The sequence below is a fragment of the Gallinula chloropus genome (assembly GCF_964237585.1).
Source record: "Gallinula chloropus genome assembly, chromosome: 21".
NCBI classification, from domain to species: Eukaryota; Metazoa; Chordata; class Aves; order Gruiformes; family Rallidae; genus Gallinula; species Gallinula chloropus.
The window spans coordinates 4,035,773-4,051,375 of NC_140106.1; the positions used below are offsets into that span (position 1 = coordinate 4,035,773).

The following is a 15,603-nucleotide window of genomic DNA, read 5'->3' on the forward strand; positions in this document are numbered from 1 at the left end:
CAGATGAACGTTCCAGTTTTCCTCTTGTGTCTGTAGGATTGGAAATCTCTATAGCTGTGGGAGGAAGCGGAGACTGTTCAGAGCTGCAAAAACCCCCATCCCCTGAGCTCGCCCGTAATAGAGGACAAATGAGGAAACGTGAGAGACTTTCATTTACAATGAGCTAGAGGACACCAACACAAACAGCTCATAGACACACCTGAAATACCTTCTGAGAGAAGGTGGAAAAGGTACAGAGGGTGCAAAGAACAGGAAAGAAGCAAGCTGCATGCCATGAAAGCCACCAGACTTGCCTTTCCTACTGGGTTCCTGGTGCTGCTGGGGTCGATGTACCTCACGGTGGCAAAGCGGGCCAGACCCTCCTTGTAGATAAAAATCCTCAGTGGGTCACAAGAGGTGACCAGCACATAAAAGCGAAGGTCAAATTTGAAGCCATCAATGAGGAAAGGCTGTGAGAACACAAGGCAGGAGGGACGTGAGAAAAGCAAAGGCTGCGAGGCGGCTGCTGGCTGCCCTGCACGAGGCTGGCTGCTCTGTCTCACTGCTTGTGCCGCTCCCCGGCCCCTCAGCCGCGAGGAGAAAGGCAAGCTTTCGCCAGGCCTTTGCTGAGCTGCGGCCACCTCTGTGCCCCTGGCAGGTCCAGGAAGGTGCGGGGAGAGGACACAAGGAGGATGTGGGATGCTGGAGGAGGTGTGAGGTTGCACACCCCCAGCTCTAGTTTGAGATTGTCCCCATTACCTTAGAGATGTACTGCTGACAGATCATACGCTTGTCGTGTTTGATCTCCTTTGGGTTTCGCGTTATGAAGGTGCCTTTTCCCTGGCAGCCATAGGGAGGCTTGCAGATGAACGTTGCGGTTTTCTTCTTGTCTCTGTAGACCTGGAAATCTCCGTAGCTGTGGAAGGAAGCGGAGGCTGTTCAGAGCTGCAAAAAAAACCGATCCCCTGAGCTCACACGTAACAGAGGGCAAGTTTTCCTGGCCCCAGGAAACAGCCCCAAGATCAGTCAGAGGACTGAAAAGAGATGCTCTTGCAGATGTTGTAGCCATGGAGCAGATGATGGGAGCCCTGATTCTAGGTTTTCAGGCAACGGCCAGAGTAAAATCTGCCTAGGAATGGGCATCTTGGCCCCTTACCATGACACCGGGTGCTCCTGGGCCACATTCAGCCGCGCTGCGAGCACTGCTCGCCCGTACGTGAGGAGAGAAGCCAGGCCGTGCGCCCCAAAGCTTTGGGACCTTGGTGGGAGTTTCCATCCCACTGTGCCCAGAATTCTGCTCAGCGGAGTGACCCGCGCTCTCCCACCACCCTCTGGCCTCAGCGTGCTCTGCTGCAGCGCTGGCAGAGACACAGGGGCCATCGCCATCGGTGGGGTGTATCCGCCTCGTGCCCCTGTCCCGTGCCCTTCCCGGGCAAGCAATGGGCACTGCCCCAGCCCCCGGGAGACCAGAGCCTGCCACGCCGCCCCGCCACTGCCGCCTCTCCTGCTCGCTCCGAGCTGCAGAGACACCTTCCAGCCAAAAGCCAATTCACACTCTTCCCTTGCCCACTGCCCTTTGGCATTCCGGGTGGGTGCCCCTCCCCAGCTTTAGCCCCTCTGCACTCTGCCTGCAAGGCACACAGTCTGAAGCCAGAGACGTGTGCCGACACACCGCTCAGTCACAGGGAGGGATCCCAAGTGTGAGAGACCCCCCCAGCCCACCACAGAGAGGTTCCCGCTGCCTCATTTCCTATCCCTGCTCTCAGCTGCTTTAATGCCCATCACTCACTCAGCTGGCAGGCACCAAGTGTGGGGGAATATCTTGTACTCCTCGGGGAAGAGCTTGAGCATGCGGTTCAGGTTGCACGCTAACAAGTCCTTCCGGCAGATCTCCATCATGCCTGGGAAGTGGTTGATTTTCTGAAAGAGGTGCAGAGGGAAAAGACAGTCAGCAAAGGGACAGCAGGGATCCTCCCCCAGAGCCGAGGAAAGCCGGCGCACATGGAAACCAGTGGGCAGAATGGGAAGCTGGGCTCTGAAGCAGTGACCTTTACCGCCTGCTGAGGGATTATTCCTCAGCAGTGTCACTGATGGCACCGTACCAGTGACGCAGCAGAAGCAAAGGCTCGTGAGCGTGCATCCTCTGGAACCCAAGCAGACAAGGGTCATGGGTGATCCTTTGGATGTTTCTGTTTCCTGATGCAACACGTTGTTCCACTACGTTCCCCCGGGTATCCCGCCTCCCTCACCCCCCGCCCCTTCCTGAGCATCTCCTGCAGCTCTTGACAGGGGGGTACTTACCTGAAACCGTTTCATTTTCACGATGTGCTCCAGAGAGACTGAGGTGTCTGCCCAAGACACCGTCCACTCCTCGGTTTCTCCCGCTTCTCTAAGCCCGCAGCACTGTGCTGCCCGCCGCACTGGACCAGAGAGCAGGTGACAAAGGGGCCAGGCAGAGGGGCCCTGGGACTGCTAAACCACCAATGTAACCAGGGACATGGGGACACAAAACGCTCCAGCCTGTCCTTCCACCCACAGATGCGAAGTACCGGCAGAGCCCTTCGGGAGGTGACAGAAAAGCTTTACGCAGCGAAACGCAGCCCAGACCTTGGCTGCAGGTATTCCAGGAGCTCTCAGCCCCCTGAGTCCACATGCCTCAGGGTCCCAGAGCACCATGTGCAGGCCAGATCTGCCCCATCATACCTCCGGCACGGGAACCAGTCTGGCATCTGAACTGCCCCTCACTAAACCCCTCTCACCCACTTCAGCAGCTGGATGGCAAAGACAGGCAGACGGGGGGCGGGGGGCTTGCACCGCCATTGCGGTGTCGCTCCTTCCTTTGCACAGGGCTCCACAGGGCTTGTGAGCAATAAAGGCACGAAGCAACAGCGAGCGTGCCGCGGGCATTGGGCACCAGCGCTCATCCCTGGCTGAAAAGGACACACTGCGACACCTCGGGCTTACCACTCTCATACTTGCAGCTGGTCAGGTTGATGGAGGGAACACTGGAATGGAAAGAGACAAGAGAGCAGTCGGTGCTCCTGCAAACTAGTGGGCAGAATGGGAAGCTGTAAAGCGGTAGCCTTGACCGCCTTCTGAGGGACCAGATCATGTTCCAGCAGGACAATTATGTGTCCAGTTACAGACATGGCCTCCCAGGTAGCCACGATCTCTGCAAAGCCAGGGAAAGAGCCATCAGACACACAGCTCCTCGGCAAGCTTCTTGCCCAGGGTGGCAAATGCCAGCGACTAAACCAGTCCAGAAAATCACCACAGTCACAGTCATTGAGGAAACCACCAAAGCACCGCCCCAGCATGCCAGTGCTCCTGAGGGGAGGGAGACTGAGGCTTCCCCATCCTGCCCCTCGCCTCATGGACCTTTCCTGGGCATCATGGCTGGCTCTGCCCAGCACTGGGTTGGCCGGCAGAGGCAGGAACAGCTCTCTTAAATGCCACTGATGTGTCTCCTGGTGCAGGCAGCTGCTGAGGCTGGTAGGGCTACGAAGATGATTAAGGGCCTGCAGCATCTCCCCTATGAGGAGCAGCTGAATAAGCTGGGGGTGTTCAGTCTTGAGAAGAGAAGACTAAGGGCGGGATCCAATTAATGTCTGTAAGTGTCTAGAGCATGTAATGCAGGGGGAATTAGCCAGCCCCTTTCAGTGGTCTGTGGAGACAGAACAAGGGGCAATGGCTGCAAGTTGGAGCAGAGGAAGTTCTGCAGCAACATGCAGAAGAACTTTTTCACAGTGAGGGTGACAGAGCCCTGGGACAGGCTGCCCAGGGAGGTGGTGGAGTCTCCTTCTCTGGAGATATTCAAGACCCGTCTGGACGCCTATCTCTGCAATATGTGCTAGCGAGCTGATTTGTCTGGGGGGTTGGACCTGATGATCTCTTGAGGTCCCTTCCAACCCCTTCAATTCTGTGATTCTGTGATACGGAAATAAATGCCAAAGCCTGCAGCTGTTGGTCAGGAGTCTGTTGTCACACCACAAACCTATACCCTGTTTGGGCTGCCTCAGGCCCTTGCAGGAGGATGGGGCGATGGGATTGGGGGTGGTCTCCCTTCATCTCAGGGCTGGATGGTGCTGGGCCAGTCCTACAACATGTGGCTGGTGCATTGGATGGGCATTGAGGCCGGGCAGCTTTTCAAGGTGTAAGTGACAACAGCAGCTGCAGTTGGCTCCGGCTCCCAGAAGAGTTGGGATCGGTTGTCCGTCTGTCCAGCAGTGAGGTGCAGCTGGTGGTGTGGGACCAGGCTCCTGAAGCTGCAGCCAGGTGCCTGTGGAGACAGGAGGCTGCCGAGGCCCTGCCATGGCTGTGGTGCTGGGTGCTGCAGGGTGCCGTTCAGCGCTGGCTGTGCTGTTGGACACAGGCACTTGGCTGCACGTAGAGTTGTGTCACCTGTTTGGAGGGCCACAGGTCCTTCTTGCCTGTCAAACCACCCCAGAGGGATGCAGGCTGTCACCCAGGGCCCTTCTGCAGGCCTCTCCCAAGGGCTGCTCTCTGCCCTCGTCGCCCAGTAAGGCCCAGCCTTGGACCTGCTCCCATGGCCGCATGGCTGGTGCTTGCCCAGCTCTCTGGTCTGCCCAGGTCTCTCCTTGAGGTCTAAATGCCTCATTTGGGGGGTCCAAGGCCTCATGGAGACATTCCAAGCTGCACTTTTAAGGTGACAGGACTCCCCTCCTTAGGATCCCAGACCATCCCTTTCAAGGGCCCAAGCCTGCTTTTGAAGGCACCCCACCACCTCCACGTGAGAGTACAGAGCCTCCTTCTCTGGCTCCTACGTGTCGCTTTTAGGAACCATTGCCCAATTTAGAAGATTCAACACATCGCCCGGGGGCGCCAAACCCTGTTTCAGGGTGGAAAGCCACATTTTCATTCCTAGAGCTCCACTGTCAGCACCCAAAGTCCTGTTCTGAAGGCCAAACCCCTGCTTTTGAGGGTCCAGACTCTCCAGGCCACAGCCGGCTGCACTGTGGGATGGATGTCATGTTGCCATCTGCAAACCCCTGCGCTACGGGAGCTTACTGGGCAGCAGAACTTGTGCCAGAATGGCAGCAGCTGCGTGGGGCAGTGCTTTTCTGAGTGCTGGAATGCACACTGCCAATGCTCAGACCCCACAGCCCTCAGGACTAGGGGTGTGGAGCAGCCCTCGGGATTTGAGATGCTCTTACAGGTCAAGGAGGCCTTGGGTTCAGGGCACTCCCTGCTCTTGGAGAGGGTGTCCAGGGAACGGTCAGGGACACCCTCCAGTCCCGCTTAGGCTACAGCAGCTTGCCTGGCACTTGACTTAAAACAGGTGGCCCTTCTGAAGCAGATCAGCTCTGTTCAGCCCACAGCCCCTTGCTGCGCAGCCTCCCCCAGACCAGCCAGCTCTCAGCTCTCCACTGCTTCCAGTCTTGTTTTAGCCCAGCAGGAGATTCCCCCCTCACCTTGAGCAGCCACGGCTTCAACGTTCTGTCCAGTAAAATGTTGAAGCCCAGGATCTCAAAGCAGGCACTGCCAGTCACGTGCTGAGGAAAGCAGCTGTGGTACTGGTGCTTCACAATGGGGTGAGCTGAGATCAGTGTCTTGATAACAAGATCTTCAATATCTTCCCAGAGCTTGGCCGTTCTGAGGTTGTTTCCTCTCATCCAGGCAAACAGGGTGGACAGTTTCCTGTGTGCAGGACAGAAGACACTAAGAGCTGCCCTGTGATACCACGATAGCCCTGAGAAAGGCCCTGGCAAACAGGGCTCCCAAAGGCAGCCTTCCTGCAGGTCATGCCCCAGGCACTGCAGCATCCGCACAAGACTGTACCTCTTGCTGCCCTTCACGTCATCCCAAAGTTTTCACTGCGTCTGTTGATGGCATAATTGGTCAAATGCACGAAGGTCTCATCCTGAGAGAGGATACGTGAGAGGCTTTCATTTACAATGAGCCGTGATTGAGGGACGGGACACAGCTTCATGCAAGCAAATGTCAACTTATTGTTTGCAATTGGAGGCATATATACTCTTTGCAAGCTATGCGTGCTTGAGCTTGATTGGTGCTTCCTAAAACATTCTGTATTTGACATCTGTTCATTGGTTAAACACAAACATCAAGGCTTACATGACTATTGTTATGTAAACATACATAATAAATAATAAAAAGATAAACATCTACTTCGCACAGCTTGTTAGTTCTTCTTTTCAAGGCTGGCTGCTTCCTTCTCTCACAATTTATCACCGCGTGACTCTCAGGTCAGAACTTTGCTAATGCTTTTCAATTCCTTATCAGCAAGTTGTTCAGCCCCCCCAAGCTTTATGTCAAGCAAGTTCTAACACCTCTCCTTGTAACAGCTGCAAAGTGCTGGAGCTTCAGCCTGACTCTTTTAAGCCCTGTCCTACATTCCAGGTGCTGCTGGGGTCGATGTACCTCATGGTGGCAAAGCGAGCCAGACCCTTCTTGTAGATAAAAATCCTCAGTGGGTCACAAGAGGTGACCAGCACATAAAAACGAAGGTCAAATTTGAAGCCATCAATGAGGAAAGGCTGTGAGAAAAAAAGGCAGGAGAGACGTGAGAAAAGCAAAGGCTGCGAGGTGGCTGCTGGCTGCCCTGCACGAGGCTGGCTGCTCTGTCTCACTGCTTGTGCCGCTCCCCGGCCCCTCAGCAGCGAGGAGAAAGGCAAGCTTTCGCCAGGCCTTTGCTGAGCTGCGGCCACCTCTGTGCCCCTGGCAGGTCCAGGAAGGTGCAGGGAAAGGACACAAGGAGGATGTGGGATGCTGGAGGAGCTGCGAGGTTGCACACCCCCAGCTCTAGTTTGAGATCGTCCCCGTTACCGTAGAGATGTACTGCTGACAGATCATACGCTTGTCGTGTTTGATCTCCTTTGGGTTACGTGTTATGAAGATGCCTTTTACCTGGCAGCCACCGTGAGGCTGCAGATGAACATTCTGGTTTTCCTCTTATGTCTGTAGTACTGGAAATCTCCATAGCTGTGGGAGGAAGCGGGGACTGTTAAGACCTTCCACCCAAAAGCCGATTCACACAGCACACCGTGCTGCCATGGATCTGATTTTCCTTGTTCCTTGGATGCCCCAGTCTCTGTTGGCTGAATGGCCCTGTCTGCCACCCAGAAGCTTCTGTGCCCTTCAGAGGCTCTCTGGGGAGGGACCAGAGCTCTGCCTTGGGCACTGCCCAGACTGCCCTCTGCTGGGGAGAGAGAAGGGGAAGGTGAAGAGTTTGTTGGGAGGTGGACTGGGCTGGAAAGTGCCCAGGGAAAAAAAAAACAAGCCCGTCCATGTGTCATGGTTTTAATGTCATGGTTTTAACCTCAGCTGGCAACTAAGCACCAGGCAGCAGCTCACTAACTGTCCCCTGGTGTGATGGGGGGAGGATTCAAAGGGTAAAAAAGAGAAAGAAACTCATGGGATGAGAGAAAAACAGTTTCATAAGCAAAAAGCAATTTTTAAAAGGGGAGAGAAAAACGCCCAAACAACCCCCAGCAAAGAGGGAGGAAAATGAATCCCATGAAAAACAAGCAATGTGCCACAGCACAGGCCCAGAAGTCAATGGAAAAGGGCGTCTGCCTCTCCAGAGGACGCACTCCAGCAGACTCCTTCCCTTCCAGCGCTCACCAGCTTAGGTGCATCTGTTGAGCAGCAGAGCTGCTCCCAAGAAGACCTCAGAAGCCAGGGGTCTTTGTGCCAGCCCTGTGAGGAGTGGGTTCTCCCCAGGGGCAGCGTACCTGGCACACTCCTCCCTTGCTGTGGATGCGGCCGTTTCCCGGAAGAGGGAGATGCTCTGCTTGAAGAACGGCTCGTACTTCTCTGTCCCACACGCCGGGTAAATGCGCCGGAAACCGCCCAGGTGCGAGTTCTCGTACTGCTCTGCCTCCGCCAGCCAGGCAGCCTGGTTGCTCTTCAGCTCCTGACGTCTGCAAACCGGGAGAAAGCAGAGGCAGGGAGGTGGGACAGGAGGCTGCAGGTGCTGCCTGGGTGAGGGACAAGGGCCTGGCAAGCTTCTTTCCCCATCTGATAGCTCCTTTCACATGCATGCAGGGAGGCAACACGATCTGCACTCCACCTACCCCCAGAGAGGGCTGGGGAAGCACTTCCAGTTCTCTCCCCTGCTGCCCAGGCTCTCACCCTGCCCCTCAGCCTTTTCCCCCAGCTAACCCAATGATAACAGAATTCCTTTAGAAGCCCCTGCTCGAGGTGTTCCTGCCACCCCGCACACTGTCAGGAGCTTTCCTCTCCAGACAGTGGGGAGCTTGGAGCAGCTGAGGCTGCAGGGGCACGCCGAGTACGGGGTTAACATGCTCAGCAGCTCCAGCCTGGAGTTCTCTTGGGTGTCATAATTGAAACAGGAGCTGCAGGGGTTCCTGCCCACCCACCACCCGCTCTCCCCCACAGCAGGAAAAGCCCGGGCAGTGGGCTCGATGGGGCTGGACCTTGATGCACAGGACCCAGAGCACCCAGCGCCACAAGTCTCCTCATGCCCAGAGACAAGCCCTGGCGCTCCCTTGCAGGATGCCAATGGCTTGGGAGATTTCTCCTCCAAGGCCTTAGAGTGCCACAGCCTCCATGAGCTTACGTTTGAAGCCTTGGGGAGATCTTTTCTCACTGGGACCTGTGGCACGATGGGGAAGAGCGGTACCTGGATGCACGGAGAGTCTGATGGTTGTGCAGGAGCTGTTCCTTTCCGTGCTGCTTGTCTTCCTGCAGCACCTTCCTTCTGTCACAGGCAGGCACGTTTATCAGGCTGATGGTATCGCGGAGAAGTGCATCCTTCACCTCCCGCTCCAGGCGAAGCTGGGAGAGTGCTTCACATGCCAAAACAAGGCGCACAGGCCCGAAGGAAGCTGCCCCAGGGCAGGGGGACACAGGGACAGCTCTAGGGACAAAGGTTTCTCATGGATCCCGGCCCCATCAGTTGCCTGGAAAATACCTGTGGCAGCAGCCGCAAACATCACCACACTGTCCCACACCATGGCAATGACCAATGGCCCCTACTGAAGCAGCTCAACCTTGATATCATTTGCATGGAGGAGCAACAGCATCCCTGCTAGCCCATCCCAAGGCAGGCTTCAAGGTAACAGCAGCCGTGAAACTTGTGCCTCCCCACGGGGCGTCTGCCACCTCCTGCCTGTGGAGTTGACCATGGCTCACCCAGCCTGACCCAGCCCCACGGCTCTCCCAGCCCGACGCCACCACGAGCTCAGCCCCACTGTCACCCAGAGGGGCAGTGGGTTCTGCTGCCAGGACTGGCTGCTGCCCTCACCTGCCACATCCCTAATTCCCGGGATCGGCATGGAGCAGCCCTGAGCCCCTGAGGTCGCAGGGCCACCAGCAGAAGGATAGAGAGGCAGGTGGGGGCTGTGGCCCTTCCTGCCTGAATAATGCTTCTGCTGCTGCTGCTTCTTCTGTTGCTGCTGCTGCTGCTGCTGCACAGCACTACATACCATGGCAGGGTGACATCACCACCCTGTCCCGCACCTTCCCAATGACTAATGGCCCCTCCTGAAGTAGCTCAACCTTGACATCATCTGCATGGAGAATGAAAATAATCCCTGCTACTGAAGGCCAAATTTGGGTGCAAGATTGCGGCTCTCAGGTGTCCCCAACGTCTGGAGGCAATGCCTTGCTTCTCTCAGCCCTTTCCAAGGAGTGGGAAATGGCTGCTGAGCAATGAAGTTGAGTCTGGCTGCTGCCTTCTCCTCCCAGGGATAATCTCTGTGGGGCACTCGAGCCCCCCCAGCCAGAACTAGTCCTGGCCAGCTGGAAGATGGGTCTGTGCACCACAAACATCTCCTCTGTGCCGCAGGGGGAAGCTTTGCAAAAGACACTTCTCTGGTTTGTCTTTCTTCAGCACCCTCACACCTCCCTTGGCTAGAGGAGATCCTGGGGTTTTTAATACAGGGATCGTCCCCTGGGCTGACTCCCAGGAATTCTCCTTGGCATGACCCCAGGGTAACCCTGATCCCTCTGCTTGGTCTCCCCACTCTGACCACAGGGAAGGGTAGAAAATGGGGGGGGCAAGCCCTTTCTCAGAATGGACCTGGACGTTGTTTCTCTGCTGCTTGGCTAAGAAGCTGCTCTGGGCACACAGGGTTCTCCCAGGGAGCTGCTGTGGTGCTGAGGGAGCGATCGCTCCTCGGGCCCAGCTCTCAGGAGCACTGAACGCCACAGGGCGAGGGTCCCCGGGATACCAGCCCACCCTGTCCAGCTCCAGCTGCCCCAAGATTACAGGGCAATTACATGTCCAGTTAGAGACACGGCCTCCCAGGCAGCCACGATCTCTGCAAAGCCAAGAAAAGAGGCGTCACAGGGTACCAGGGTTCCCGATCTGGTGGGAGCAGGTCCACCCCTGGTGCTCTGCAGCTGCCAGGCAGCGTTTCAGGATGATGACGATGGCTGCTGCAGATGCTCCGGCTCTCAGAGGAGCTGGGATCGGTTGTCCGTCTGTCCCGCTGCGAGGTGCAGCTGGCGGTGTGGGACCAGGCTCCTGAAGCTGCAGCCAGGTGCCTGTGGAGACAGGAGGCTGCCGAGGCCCTGCCATGGCTGCGGTGCTGGGTCCTGCAGGGTGCCATTCAGCACCGGTTGCACTGTGGGACACAAGCACTTGGCTGCACGTGGAGTTGTGTCCCTTGTTTGGAGGGCCACAGGTCCTTCTTGCCTGTCAAACCACCCCAGAGGGATGCAGGCTGTCACCCAGGGCCCTTCTGCAGGCCTCTCCCAAGGGCTGCTCTCTACGCTTGTCGCCCAGTAAGGCCCAGCCTTGGACCTGCTCCCATGGCCGCACGGCTGGTGATTGCCCAGCTCTCTGGTCTGCCCAGGTCTCTCTTTGAGGTCTAAAAGACTCATTTTGGGCGTCCAAGACCTCATGGAAAAGTTCCAAGCTGCACTTTTAAGGTGACAGGACTCCCCTCCTTAGGAGCCCAGACCATCCCTTTGAAGGCCTCGAGCCTGCTTTTGAAGGCCCCACCACCACCTCCACGTGAGAGTACAGAGCCTCCTTCTCTGGCTCCAGAGTGTCGCTTTTAGGAATCATTGCCCAGTTTTGAAGATTCAGCACAGAGTTGTGGGTGCCCAAAGCCTGGTTTTAGGGTGCAGACTCCTCATTCAGGGAAAAAGGCCTCATTTGTTTCATGCTCAAAGCCTTGTTTTCAGACTCCAAAGAGCCTGGTTTAGGCTGCAAAGCATCTCTTCAGGGCTCCAAACCTGGTTTCGGGGTGGAAAGCCACATTTTCCATTCCTAGAGCTCCACTGTCGGCATTTAAAGTCCTGTTCTGAAGGCCAAACCCCTGCTTTTGAGGGTCCAGACTCTCCTGTGTGGGGCCCAATGCCCTCTTTTCCAGCTCTAAGCCTCCTTGTAGATCCCCAGGCCCTCTAATATGGACCAAAGCTTCATTTGGGCAAGGAGGGGCAAGAGGCTACTGAGGGGACTGGAAGACAAATGTTGTGAGGGGTGTCTGAGTGTTAGAAATGCCAATGGTCCTAAAGAAAGGACTTGAGGTACACACGTTAGTGAAACAGTAATTTATTATACATTCTTGCAAGAGCTGGTACCTAACAAAGTAGGCACACCTTTGGTCAGAGTTTGTAGCACTTTTATACCATATCCTTATTCAAAAATCATTCGGTTAACTCATACAATTGTACATATTCATAACGTGTCCCGCTTCCTATTAAAATGAGTTCCAAGAAGTGATTTCCATCAACTCCTCCCCACTGCGCCTGCGCACTGCTGTTTGGTGGTGGTCGTTGAGGGTCATGGGGATGAAGTCGGATGGCTCCTCTTTGTCACCGCAAGTAACCTTCTGTCTTGCGCAGACTCAGTTACCCCTTGACTCTGATCCAAACTACAAGTGGGGTTCCTGCCCACCCACCACCCGCTGTCCCCCGCAGCAGGAAAAGCCCGGGCAGTGGGCTCGATGGGGATGGACCTTGATGCACAGGACCCAGAGCACCCGGCGCCACAAGTCTCCTCGTGCCCAGAGACAAGCCCTGGCACTTCCTTGCAGGATGCCAATGGCTTGGGAGATTTCTCCTCCAAGGCCTTAGAGTGCCACAGCGTCCGTGAGCTTACGTTTGAAGCCTTGGGGAGATCTTTTCTCACTGGGACCTGTGGCACGATGGGGAAGAGCGGTACCTGCATGCACGGAGAGTCTGATGGTTGTGCAGGAGCCGTTCCTTTACGCGCTGCCTGTCTTCCTGCAGCACCTTCCTTCTGTCACAGGCAGGCACGTTTATCAGGCTGATGGTATCGCGGAGAAGTGCATCCTTCACCTCCCGCTCCAGGCGAAGCTGGGAGAGTGCTTCACCTGCCAAAACAAGGAGCTAATTCACACTCCAGCACCCAGCAAGCGCTGCCAGCAGCCAGCCCCAGCCCCAACCTCATCCCTGGACCCAAAACCAGCCCCAGCCGTACCACACACTTTCCGATGAAGTCGGTCGGCCACTCAGACCCCACAGCCCACAGGACTGGGGGTGTGGAGCAGCTCTCGGGATTTGAGATGCTCTTACAGGTCAAGAAGGCCTTGGGTTCAGGGCACTCCCTGCTGTTGGAGAGGGTGTCCAGGGAACGGTCAGGGACACCCTCCAGTCCCGCTTAGGCTACAGCAGCTCGCCTGGGACTTAACCCAGGAGGCCCTTCTGAAGCAGATCAGCTCTGTTCAGCCCACAGCTCCTTGCTGCGCAGCCTCCCCCCAGACCAGCCAGCTGTCGGCTCTCCACTGCTTCCGGTCTTGTTTCAGCCCAGCAGGAGATTCCCCCCTCACCTCGAGCAGCCACGGCTTCAACTTTCTGTCCAGTAAAATGTCGAAGCCCAGGATCTCAAAGCAGGCACTGCCAGTCACGTGCTGGGGAAAGCAACTGTGGTACTGGTGCTTCACAATGGGCTGAGCTGAGATCAGTGTCTTGATAACAAGATCTTCAATATCTTCCCAGAGCTTGGCCTTATTGAAGCTGTTTTCTCTCATCCAAACAAACAGGGTGGACAGTTTCCTGTGTGCAGGACAGAAGACACTAAGAGCTGCCCTGTGAGACCACGATCGCCCTGAGAAAGGCCCTGGCAAACAGGGCTCCCAAAGGCAGCCTTCCTGCAGGTCGTGCCCCAGGCACTGCAGCATCCACACAAGACCGTACCTCGTGCTGACCTTCACATCATCCCAGACAAAGTTTTCACTGCGTCTGTTGATGGCATAATTGGTCAAATGCATGCAGGTGTCATCCTGAGAGAGGATACGTGAGAGGCTTTCATTTACTATAAGCCATATGGCACCAACACAAACTGCTCACAGACAGTGGGAAGAGGTACAGAGGGTGCAAAGAACAGGAAAGAAGCAAGCTGCATGCCATGAAAGCCACCAGACTTGCCTTTCCTACTGGGTTCCTGGTGCTGCTGGGGTCGATGTACCTCACGGTGGCAAAGCGGGCCAGACCCTCCTTGTAGATAAAAATCCTCAGTGGGTCACAAGAGGTGACCAGCACATAAAAACGAAGGTCAAATTTGAAGCCATCAATGAGGAAAGGCTGTGAGAAAAAAAGGCAGGAGGGACGTGAGAAAAGCAAAGGCTGCGAGGCGGCTGCTGGCTGCCCTGCACGAGGCTGGCTGCTCTGTCTCACTGCTTGTGCCGCTCCCCGGCACCTCAGCAGCGAGGAGAAAGGCAAGCTTTCGCCAGGCCTTTGCTGAGCTGCGGCCACCTCTGTGCCCCTGGCAGGTCCAGGAAGGTGCAGGGAGAGGACACAAGGGGGATGTGGGATGCTGGAGGAGCTGCGAGGTTGCACACCCCCAGCTCTAGTTTGAGACTGTCCCCGTTACCTTAGAGATGTGCTGCTGACAGATCATACGCTTGTCGTGTTTGATCTCCTTTGGGTTTCGCGTTATGAAGATGCCTTTTCCCTGGCAGCCACTGGGAGGCTTGCAGATGAACATTCCGGTTTTCCTCTTGTCTCTGTAGACATGGAAATCTCCATAGCTGTGGGAGGAAGTGGGGGCTGTTCAGAGCTGCAAAAAACCCCCATCCCCTGAGCTCACCCATAACAGAGGGCAAGTTTTCCTGGCTCCAGGAAACAGCCCCAAGAACAGTCAGAGGCCTGCAAAGAGATGCTCTTGCAGCAATGATGCTTTTGGTCAGGAATAGGGAAAATCCTGCTGAGCGTGAGGTGGGTGTGGCCATGGAGCAGGTGATGGGAGCCCTGATTCTAGGTTTTCAGGCAACGGCCAGAGTAAAATCTGCCTAGAAATGGGCATCTTGGCCCCTTGCCACGACACCGGGTGCTCCTGGGCCACATTCAGCCGCGCTGCGAGCACTGCTCGCCCGTACGTGAGGAGAGAAGCCAGGCCGTGCGCCCCAAAGCTTCGGGACCTTGGTGGGAGTTTCCATCCCACTGTGCCCAGAATTCTGCTCAGCGGAGTGACCCGCACTCTCCCACCACCCTCTGGCCTCAGCGTGCTCTGCTGCAGCGCTGGCAGAGACACAGGGGCCATCGCCATCGGTGGGGTGTATCCGCCTCGTGCCCCTGTCCCGTGCCCTTCCCGGGCAAGCAATGGGCACTGCCCCAGCCCCCGGGAGACCAAAGCCTGCCACGACGCCCCGCCACTGCTGCCTCTCCTGCTCGCTCCGAGCTGCAGAGACACCTTCCAGCCAAAAGCCGATTCACACTCCTCCCTCGCCCACTGCCCTTTGGCATTCCGGGTGGGTGCCCCTCCCCAGCTTTAGCCCCTCTGCACTCTGCCTGCAAGGCACACGGCCTGAAGCCAGAGACGTGTGCCGACACACCGCTCAGACACAGGGAGGGATCCCAAGTGTGAGAGACCCCCCCAGCCCACCACAGAGAGGTTCCCGCTGCCTCATTTCCTATCCCTGCTCTCAGCTGCTTTAATGCCCATCACTCACTCAGCTGGCAGGCGCCAAGTGCGGGGGAATATCTTGTACTCCTCGGGGAAGAGCTTGAGCATGCGGTTCAGGTTGCGCGCTAACAAGTCCTTCCGGCAGATCTCCATCATGCCTGGGAAGTGGTTGATTTTCTGAAAGAGGTGCAGAGGGAAAAGAGAGTCAGCCGTGGTGAAGAGGTGGAACTCTTGCCTGGTGATGACTCCCTGCCCTGGGCAGCCATGGAGGAAGCTGCCACCTCCTGTCCCAACTCCTCCAAGGACTCCTCCTCTGCGCTGGTGTTAGAAGACGGAGTCACCACCGGCGAGGGGGCAGGAGTGGGCTGTGAGGAGGTGGTAGGAGTCTCCTGCAGTGAAGGAACAGGACTTCCCTCCGGTGATGATGTAGGAGTCCCCCCAGGGATGAGGGCAGGCACAGGGCTGGTGGCAGGGCTGTACTCCTGATCTTCAGCAGCCTCGTAGAATGGGAAGCCCATGTGCAGGAGCATCTGCTCCCTGCAGCTCTCTGCCGCGACCTCAATGTGTTCATTGACAAAGTTGGCTGTCCGGTCATGCAGAAAGGGCTGCAGGGTACGGACCATGGACACCTCGTCCAGTCCTTGGCTGCACAGAACGAAGATGACGGTGTTCTTCAGAAGATCTGCGTCCCACCACTCAGCCCCAGATGGCAGATGCTGGTTCAGCCAGGGGAGCAGGGGCTCCAGTGTCTCCTCAGACTGGCGGAAATAGTCTGCCCAGTCCTCAGGTGTAAAGCCAGCCAC

At 56.5% G+C, this 15,603-nt stretch overlaps 1 protein-coding gene and 2 pseudogenes across 3 annotated transcripts in view; all 3 read right to left on the reverse strand.

The window, feature by feature from the left end:
• LOC311199749 (tubulin polyglutamylase TTLL13-like) overlaps positions 1-3,091 on the reverse strand; it is a 176,020-nt pseudogene extending 172,929 nt beyond the window's left edge. Inside the window, exons 1-2 of the transcript in view lie at positions 2,944-3,091; positions 2,281-2,399 (exon numbers count right to left, since the gene is read on the reverse strand). The product of the transcript in view is annotated as a tubulin polyglutamylase TTLL13-like (transcript). The remainder of the gene's footprint in view (positions 1-2,280; positions 2,400-2,943) is intronic.
• An 83-nt stretch (positions 3,092-3,174) lies between these two features.
• LOC311199750 (tubulin polyglutamylase TTLL13-like) overlaps positions 3,175-15,603 on the reverse strand; it is a gene marked incomplete at both ends in the record, with an annotated part of 446,429 nt that continues 434,000 nt past the window's right edge. The window contains 4 exons of the mRNA XM_084273882.1: positions 3,175-3,228; positions 5,412-5,637; positions 6,865-6,939; positions 7,692-7,880. Of these exons, the coding sequence (XP_084130008.1) occupies positions 3,175-3,228; positions 5,412-5,637; positions 6,865-6,939; positions 7,692-7,880 (544 nt within the window). The remainder of the gene's footprint in view (positions 3,229-5,411; positions 5,638-6,864; positions 6,940-7,691; positions 7,881-15,603) is intronic.
• LOC311199713 (tubulin polyglutamylase TTLL13-like) lies at positions 8,566-15,423 on the reverse strand (annotated as a pseudogene). The gene is made up of 8 exons: positions 15,358-15,423; positions 14,847-14,977; positions 13,769-13,925; positions 13,333-13,479; positions 13,093-13,178; positions 12,726-12,951; positions 12,098-12,269; positions 8,566-8,839 (listed from the first exon to the last, which is right to left on the reverse strand). The product of its transcript is annotated as a tubulin polyglutamylase TTLL13-like (transcript).